The sequence below is a fragment of the Cryptomeria japonica genome, chromosome 7, assembly GCF_030272615.1.
Source record: "Cryptomeria japonica chromosome 7, Sugi_1.0, whole genome shotgun sequence".
Lineage (NCBI taxonomy): Eukaryota > Viridiplantae > Streptophyta > Pinopsida > Cupressales > Cupressaceae > Cryptomeria > Cryptomeria japonica.
In genome coordinates this window covers 76,988,395-76,998,406 of record NC_081411.1, presented here as the reverse complement: position 1 = coordinate 76,998,406, position 10,012 = coordinate 76,988,395, and the positions used below count along the sequence as shown (strand labels likewise).

The 10,012-nt window shown below is 33.3% G+C and overlaps 1 protein-coding gene across 1 annotated transcript; it reads right to left on the bottom strand.

The window, feature by feature from the left end:
• Nucleotides 1-1,115: 1,115 nt before the first annotated feature.
• LOC131856439 (LOB domain-containing protein 24-like) lies at nt 1,116-4,281 on the bottom strand. The gene is made up of 2 exons (XM_059208237.1): nt 4,024-4,281; nt 1,116-1,427 (listed from the first exon to the last, which is right to left on the bottom strand). The coding sequence occupies exons 1-2, from the start codon at nt 4,279-4,281 to the stop codon at nt 1,116-1,118; spliced, it is 570 nt and encodes a 189-aa protein (XP_059064220.1).
• Between the last annotated feature and the right edge of the window lie 5,731 nt (nt 4,282-10,012).

Below are 10,012 nucleotides of genomic sequence, written 5' to 3'. Positions count from 1 at the left end.
TTAAACAAATCTAAACTTACAATGTGCTGTTCAAACCGAAATATGAATATAGAACTGTAGGATAAAAGTAAAAGACTGCTTAGCGGCAAAATTCCCATGTCATATAGTAGCAGCAGAGTTCTAACTCTTGATCAAATTTTACGGCAGAGATTTTGTTATAACAGAATTCTACGATGGAATGAGGAAGGATAGTTTAGTGATTAAAACTAACTACATATATAAAACTAGCTACATATATAAATTTAATTTGTAAGTACTTTTATTAATATGAATTTTTATTTTTTAATTATTTTTATATGAAGGCCAAAGTCTGAACTATATATACTATATAATAAAAGTACTTACAAAAATCTGGGATTTGTGAAAGAATATGTCAAATTGGACCAGAGATTAGAAGAGTTGACTTTGTACAGGCACATACACTGCATAGTTACCATATTCCTCAGACTATGCCAGAAATTATCATCTGGTATTTGCCAAAATTGCCCTGGAGGATACAAAATTGTCCATGATACATTCAGACAACCTATGAACAAGAGCCAGAACTGAGAGCTTCCAATTCGAAACTAGGAACTGAAAACTAGCCTCTAAACATAAAAGGCTACAGAATACCTTATCCATTATAGATTAATATGTTTCAAGATGCAGAATGCCCTGTGCGTATGCTTACAATAAGAATCTATATTTAACTATTTAACTGCTTGATTTTAAAAAATAATCCTCTTGTAATACTTATAGATCTAGCTTTAGCTTTTAGGTAGCGTCGAAAGTTGCATTGCTGGTTGCAATAATGGTGTCAATGCTATATTGCTATCAACGAATCATATCCAAAATTAACCAAAAAGATTAAAAAGACAGAGAAGAAGCAATCTATCTGTGTCTGAATAATATAGGCTTATTGAAGATAATATATCTTTAGGTAGTGTAAACATACAGTAGCGTCCACTTATAGTTTTCAAGAAGATTTATTCAAAATATTGTATCTTACAGTAGCGTGCACTTATAGTTTTCAAGAAGATAGTAAACACTATATGTATACATCCCATATAGGTTTCCACAACAGCAGTTATGTACATGGGAGCAGTGAAAAAGCTCTGCAACTCAGCCTCGTAAATCTATACGTCCATTGGCTCCCACAGCACCAGTGGATCCATATCCTCATACAAGATTTCTTCGGTTAAATCTGTGAGATGCACATCTTGAAAATCGGGAGATCCATTAAGCAGGAGGAATACAAGTTTATCATACTCTGAACGCATATTCATTAACTCTTCTCTCTTGGTCGCCAACTGAGATTCCAGCTCGTTTATTTGCTTCTGCAGTTCATGGACTACACTGGTACGTCCATGGATGGGATCCTTAACTCTTGCAGTTGCTTCAGAGACCAAACTGTTCACTGCCTCTGCTCTTTGCTCAGTCTCCAGACCCTAAAGAACATCGCATAAATATCAGATTTTCACAATCATACTGTTGATTGTTATTTTTTCAATAGTTGGGATCACACTTTAAGAATCCAAAATAACATATCTAAGTAAATTTGTAAATCTGATTATAAAATAGCACTTTTAAAATCAGAACATCTGTAAGGAAGTAGGGAGAAATTTGTAAGTACGCCTAGATCACCACTGCATCTAGAATGTGTTGTACATGGTACATACAACTGAAGAAACTAAGAAATGGCTGCGTCTATTCTGGCTTCAGAATAGACGCAGCTAAAAAACTTGTCAAATCCAAATGCATTTTTTATTCTAAAATGTTTCTTCAATTTGATAGCTATTTGCTAGATGATGGCGTACGATGGAGATGAAATTTTGTTTTTGATATTGAAGTGAAACTTAATGAGCTTTAAAAAAAGCATCTCAGCCTGTCAGACACCCTCCCCACATGAAAACTTTGGCCATCACTTTCTCACCATGGATTTGTCTGGGTTTTAATTCTAAAAATGATTCTGCAATTTGGTAGCTTCTTGCTAGACGATGGCGTATGGTGTAAATAAAATTTTGTTTTTGATATCTAAGTGAAACTTGATGAGCTTGAAAAAAGCATCTCAGCCTGTCAGATACCCTCCCCTCAAGAAAAATTTGGCCATTACTCTCTCACCATGGATTTATCTTCTCCCAGGTCACCAGCTTGTTGAAATGACTCTCTGAATTTGTCAAATTCAGAATCCAAGAAAAAGGATACAATTATTGCAGAGGCTATAGAATGGGAAATGCGAATGGAAGAAGTTATTAGAGGGTTGTTAAGGAGTAGAAATACCTAGCTACCATACTTAACAATTAGAGGAAGCTTGTATGGGTATTTCTCCTCACGTATGGTGGATGACTACAAGAGATTCATTTGTTGTTCCTGGAGGGTAGGTAGACAAGGGCCATAGTGTACAATAAAATCGTAGTGATTATTTGGTAATTTTAGATAAAAAATTTTAATCTTTAACCTGTTTGGAATCATACTAATATGTGAATACTTTAGAAGCAAATATGATTTTTAATGAACCTTTTTGAAGTATTTTGTTTAAACCAAACTATGCAAAAAAAATGTTTGCTGGCAACATTCCCATATTGTATAGCAGCACCAGAGCTGTAACCCTGACCAAATTGTATGGCAGATTGTGGATGGATGGTTTTGTGAAAATAACTAGCTACATATACAGTAGAAAGAAAACATAGCTAATGGCTGTATAGAATAAATGCCAAATTAGTACCACTGTCTAAACTGAGAACAATTGAATCTAGTTAGTAACCATTACTTTTAGGTTTGCTCATTTTTAAAAAAAAAAGAGTATTCATGAGTTTTGATGCTTCGATTTAAAAGGAGAGTTTGATTGTTTTTAATTAGATAAGTTAGTCTTTGGATGCATAGTGTTGCGGTTAAAACATTTTATTGGTGAAGTGGTTACCAAAGTTCAAATCTTTGCTGGGCCACTGAGCTTGTACATGTCTTGTGTCTTTGTTGGGCTATTGAGCTTGTGGGTTTGATCAAGTGAAGTGTGGGGATGAGGTCCCCCATTTATGACCTCACCGGTTCATAGCTCCGGATCAAAAGTATTTCACTTGGAACTGGAGGACATGTCACGACAGGGTCACTGGTTACGTTAAAAAATTTACCATATATAGTTTTCTACCAAAAAAATAAATCAGCAGGGTTTTGAAAGGATTTCAAATCTTGTAAAAAGAAAAGGATGTAATATGAAGCACAGCCTGACACCAACAAACAATCAAATGGAAGAAAAAAAAAAGACTACAAAAAAACAAAACTAAACAGTACAAAACAGAGCTTAATTGTTGATGGATCCCGATTTTGATTTAAATTGAAAAATTAGTAAAAAATAAAATATAGAAACATGAAAATAACAATCTAGAACAAATAAGAAAAATAAAAATAAAAATTCAGCAGTTATGATAATGATCTACTCATTTTAATATCTTTGTCAAGTAATAGACATTAGATTGTCAAAGTTCTTTGAATTGAAAGTAACATGTTTTTTGAGGAGACAATTGAATGCAAAATTTTCAATCAAATTTCGAAATATAAATAAAAAGTGATGGATTCAATCTTTAAAGAATGGCAATAATACCAGCATACTATATCTTAAAATTTTGACAATAACAACATTAGCATAATTTAAAGAACACACTATTTCCTTAAATAACAATACCATATATTAACCAACAAACACACTTAACTTTTGAAATTGTTTTGACTAAAGCTGAAAGCAAAACGTTCCCACAGTTCAAAAGAATTGATGTAGATGAATCAAACAATCAGAATAATAATGGAACCCAACAGACAATACGCACTCCAAGAAGCAAACTCAACTTAGCTGCTCTATTTGAGAAATCAATTAAGTGGGTGTTAAGCACTGCAAATCTTGGATACCATACCATTTGAACCATTAAGTCATAGACGAGGAAATCAATTTTTAGAGACAGAAGATAATGGCGTTGGAAAGCATTTAATATGGTTGCAAACCTAAAAGCGATCTCATCAGAAAATAAAAATGGGGTCATGGTTAAAAATTACTTGAAGCAGTTTAATGACATTGCTGGTACCATAGACTCTCTGCACAACTGCGAATTTCTCTGGATCATCTGCAGGAAAATGAGGAGCCAAAACACATTCTTCTGAACATTTTTTGCGTTGCACTCTACAGGCTGCGCAGGCTAGATTCTTTGCTTTTCCCATTGCTGTCGTAACAAAAACACAGTAATATGAATAATTTATAATGCAGTCCTGATATTTTTTAGAGGACAGAAGACTCTGTGGCCTATAAGTATCCATTTTTTTCAACCAGTGGGGTTTTTATTCAATAAAGTAAGAAAGACAATCAGAATTGAACAACCACACTACAATTTTTTCTTACAATAAATCCAAAACATTGACATTTACAAACACTGTATATTACTAATATGAACTACAAAAATGTTTCTTTAATTGAGAAAAGAGATTTTGTCTGTAAAATCGGCATGTCTTGTACAATTTCCAAGGATTTGCGAAATTATCGGAAGGCGACGTCAGATATGCTTGCGATTGCGCGTACTCCAGATTTAAAAAGGTTTTTAATTAAATATTTTTTTTCCCTGTTTACAAGTAGGATCGTGGAAATCGTTCATGGGCGGAACATGAGAAAGTGAGCTGTGAAAAGAGATAGTCGGCTACGTATTTGGAAAAACAGTAGAGCGCTTGAATGTATAGAATCGTGGGTTTATTATTTAGAAAGATTGTTCTTTGAATCTTTGAAAATAAGAAAGCACGGCTGGAATTTGACTGGTCCAATGACTTTAACAAGCACGTTTGCAATTTGCTAGTAAATTTCAAAAGTTTACCATAGTGTATAATTTGACGCGTGATATTTTTATATATTTGTATATATGACATCATTAATCAAAAGAAAATAGAATAATATTTTTAAAAAAGGTTGTATAAATAAACGAGTCCCTAATCCTTATAATGCATCAAACCATTCATGCCTCTCATACACCATTAAGGATGTCTTGGTGTATCATAGGGGTTGGATAACCATTTCGGTGATAGAGAGATATATCTATGAGTCTAGCAAAAGAGTCTGCTTTTGAAACATAATTACAAAAACATAAGGGTTGAACTAAAAAATATAATAAAGTAGGTGGATATGCCAGGGAAGGAGGATTTTGATCATCGAATTTCTCCCGAACATTGGTAGGGGTAGAGTTATTTATTGAGTCCCACGCATTATTCTCCTTCATCTAGGTGGTGAATTATGAGCTAGAGATAATGAGTGACATATGGAGAAAATCGTTGGTGAGCCATTGTCCAACTGAGTAGTGGGTGGATGTGAGGGTTGAAACCATCCTTCATGAATAGTAGATTCCTTGGGATACTGAGGCATAGGTCCATGGGAGCGAGACTTCCGACCTCCACGACTCTCTAATCAAGGAGAGTGGCTACATCCACATCGATGCACATGAGGAGATCGGGAGCCTTGAGGAACCTAGGAATTAGTATAGGAAACATTACCTCAGTGTTAAAGCAACTCCTAGAGATACACAACTTCAAGTGCAACATTTCTAGCTTGTACAAAAATTTGCATAAGATCATTAGAGAAAATCATAGCCTTAGCATACAAAGAAAAATATTTATCAGCAATGTTGCATTTAAACAATGCAAGGCTTCTATCTTTCCAATTAATGAAATAAATCTCCATTATGAACGTGTCTCTTAAATTGTTAATAAATCATAAAAGTATATTGTAAGAAAGTATAATATTAAATTCTAATCTATAAAATATATCATTTAATAATAATTTTTTAAATAAAAAATTAAACATAAATAGTTTAAACTATGGAATACACTTTAAAGAATATTTTCTTGAAGGATAAAGAGAAAAAATATATTGAAGAAAAGAAAGCCTACAACCATTTATGATATAGAGACTTGTACATACCTAGTCATGAAAGCCTTTTTTTTTTTTGTAGATGTGTTTGTATTTCACTGTGCAAGCTTCAAGTTTGTGAGGTCACAATTTTGTGTGCAAAACAAATGGTTTTTGTATAGGTTGACTTAAGTTCTCAAGGACTTGCTCTTGCCAATCCCACAAACTCATGAATTATTTTCATGGTGTTTGTTTTTTTGCATCAAGGTGATTTAGACCTAATCATTCCATTTTTAATGTGTATATACTTTTTTCTACTTTAAAGCTTAAGATATGGCTTACAATGAATTTTTTAGCTATCATTACAAATTTAAATCAAGGAATATAGATTGTTATTTTGCACACCCATTTGATATCTAATCATAGCCTTTTTAAATCTCATGAGACATAGGCACAATTCAAGGACTCTGCAATTTGATATGGTGTGTAGGTTATAGAGTTGCATGGCATGTATTGGTACTATGTATTGCCTATTTTATGTTTCTCACCATAGAAATAAATATGAAATAGATATTAGTTAAATATAATTTTGACAACATAATATCCACATAGTCATTTTCAATAAAGCATTAATTTTCATGTCTTTAACAAGTAGGGGAATGTATTATATGTTTCTTACATCAATTAAGGTAACTATAACATATTTCATTTGGTGTCATAAGTAGTTACAAAGTGAGAAAACCTCCAAAATTCATGTCTACTACCACCTTCAAGTAAGCTTCCTTACATAGCACTCTACAATTAAGATTATTCCATTATTCCATTGATGATTTAAAGTGTTGTATTATTTGAAGATTTTTTTTAAATAGAAAATTATTATTTTGAAACTATCTAACTTGTAATAGAGCCCTTTTCTTCTACATGATTATCTCTATAATACACTTTATCTACCCCAAAAACCTTTGTAACACCTTATAGATTTTACTTGGTTTGTATGCCATAGATGGTTTCGTCATTGATAATTATCCAAAAAAAAATCATAAATGTATATAAGAAAAGATATGTGATAAAAGAAAATGCATAAACAAGACAACATTGTCTATGTGCATATGTTCTAATCAATTTGCATGTATTTATATTTTATCAGCATAGATGGGGATCACAAGAGAAAATATGTTATATTAGCCCAATACTAATCCTTTATTTTGAAATGTAGAAACACCTTGTATAGACAAAGGACATATTATTTTACAATATTTTGCATAGTCATGAAGTGGCAAGAGTAATTTCGCTATTACAAAACTTTTAGTTTTTTCCTCATGCAATTATACTTATAATGTTTCATCATCTATTGTTTTTCATAATTGTAAAAGGTATAAAACATAGTAGTATGGAAAAAGATAAATTTGAGAGGATATTTTTTTGATATTGTAGATACTAAGAGCATTCATACGAAAAAAGTTAGATATGAGTTTGACGTTGTGAAATTGGGACTTAACAAATTAGATTAATAAAGCCACTAATTTCATGGGCTCATCTCACATTAAGGGGGAGATTGAATTTGACTGATCCAACCTTGAAAGGACTAAATACATATCATATTAATCCTCTTTGTTTGATTTGAAATTGAATTTCAATTAGGTTTTAATTGCAATGCTAGATCTAGGACATCAATGATAATTTGACATAAAATAATAATATATGTAAGCTCTAGATATTATGAAAACCTATAAAGTTGGATCTGAGGATGTGAAATAGATTGAAACCTATGACCAAAAATTCAAGATTAATTGTTAGAACCAAGAGGTGTGGGGAAACCTGGTCCTATGTGTGTCAAATGCTAACAAACTTAATCTTTTCTAGATCATAAAGATGCATAGAATAACCTATTTGAAACTCATCAAATATTCCTAGGACTTGGAGGTGTGGGGTGAGCTAGTCCTCTTCTTTTCACACCTTCAAAAGCTATATCTGATTGTCATCATTTGCTTTGCCTAATTCCTCACTCATGGATCTTGAGTCAAATTTCTTGCACACAAAATTAAAGAAATGAGGTTTGTTAATGGGATTTTTCCTTACGTCAAACCCCATTTTAGGAATTAACCTTGAATTGAAATGAAATATAAAATATAAATTTTAAAGTAAATGTTGAATGATATACCTCAGATCTAGAATGATTTATAGAGGATAATGATGCAAAACCCTTTATATTTGATTGTATGTATTGATATAATAACATGACAACACATAGAAAACTCAAACATGAAAATATGCTTGCATTAAAATTTATGTGATTTTCTCCATGATGCTTGAAGAATATGGTGGGATGAAATGTTTCCTTGAATGCTTGAGAATGTTTGATGACAAATGCTTAATGGATGCAAGAATAGTGGGTAGACTATGGATAATATGAGATGCCAAAATACATAAGAAAAATGTTCTTGTATAGAGTTCCCAAGGTAATTTATTGATTAAGCTAACCTCCAATGGTTAAATTGAGGCAAAGAGACCAAAATCCACTAGGGAGGAAAAGTGCATCGACTCATTTGAAATAAGGCTCATTTAAAGAGAACCATGGTGCCACAAAGTGCTCTTATTCTCATAAAACAGGGTAAACAAGAAAGAAATTTGGAGGGTATATTCTTAATATGGGGTTCACTCAATTGTACAACCGGGTGGCATCAATTTTGAGATAAAAAGAGTCAAAATAAACCTAGGGGAGAACTCATATGGGATATGCTAAATTAGGGGCACGAAAAGGTGGTGTAAATTGTTCAAGGTTATAATTCATGATGCTACAAAGAGCATACATTTTTTAATATACAAAGAAATATTCTTTTGTGAAAGCAGATATACTATAACTTCCACAAAAAGAAGGGAAAATGGTTAATTGCAATTTAATGTATAAATTATCTTCACTAATGTAACGAATCCCCTATAACTAATGACCACGTGCAATATATATTACCAATAGAAACAAATATCCTAAACATATAATTTTTATTCTAATTCCAAGGATTATAGCAAAGGTTGATCACATGCGAGTGCAAGACCTCTTTTCATGAACCAACCCTTGTCTACATTGTTGCGTAGAGGTGGGACATGTCTGCTAGTTTTAAGTTATGACTTTGAAGCAAATTATAGCATCCATTAATTGATCCTATATCCTATCTACTTGTTGACCCTATCCAATTTATTAATTCATAAATATTTAGCCTATGATGAAGTCAATCTAATGATTACATGTGGCAACATTACATGCGCTCATGGCCTTCAAAGAGATGTACTCTATTAGAGCCTCATGATGGTGTCATCCTCTAGCGAGCCCAAAATTTTTGCAAAGAAAATCAAGCAAATAGTCTTACTATGCTAGTTATAATTGGTTAGATTCAAGCGTAGAGACCTTTTGATAGAGATAATTGGGTGTTGCGTGTTAGTGTTGGAAATAAGCCACACCCGAACTGACGATGGACTGGCCCAAGAGGGGCCAGTAGCTCAGTGGTAGAGCACTCTAGAAGTGTATGGAAGGTCTTAGGTTTGAGTCCTAGCTAGTCCATGTGTCAACATGGTATCAGAGTCAGGTCTAGGCTAGGAGCCCCAAGAAAAAGAGAGGTGTGGCTTAAGGGGGGGTGTTGGTGTTGGAAATAAGCCACACCCAAACCGACGATGGACTGGTCTAAGAGGGGCCAGTAGCTCAGTGGTAGAGTAGTCCAACAATGTATGGAAGGTCATAGGTTTGAGTCCTAGCTGGTCCATGTCTCAACATTGCACTTGTGCATTATAAGTCTATGGAGCTTGTGAGCACATGCTCAGATGCCAAATGTCAGCATCACATTACTTCACATACAACTAAGAGACTAATGAAAATGAATGAATAATAAAATGCAACAAGAGGGGCTCTGGAACCCTCCTTCATGCTCAACTACTTACAGTTCCAAGTGGAACATGTAGACCAGACTTATTTACAAGTGTATTCCCAAGTGAAGCGACTAGGCAGAGTTTCAAGCACTTAATTTCCCACTTGTGAGTTTTGTAAATATTTCTAGGCTAACATGATAATGTTATTAATATTAAAGTGCATATATATTGTTGATCTACATTTATTCTAATGTGTGTTTGTTGGTGGAAGTGACAAAGGTTGTGCAAGCTCTAAATTCAACG

Coding starts and splice junctions, on each gene's coding strand:
- LOC131856439 (XM_059208237.1), bottom strand. CDS start 4,281: ATGGATACTTATAGGCCACAGAGTCTTCTGTCCTCTAAAAAATATCAG. Junction 1,428..4,023: donor ATGTCATTAAACTGCTTCAA/GTAATTTTTAAC, acceptor GATGTTCTTTAG/GGTCTGGAGACTGAGCAAAG.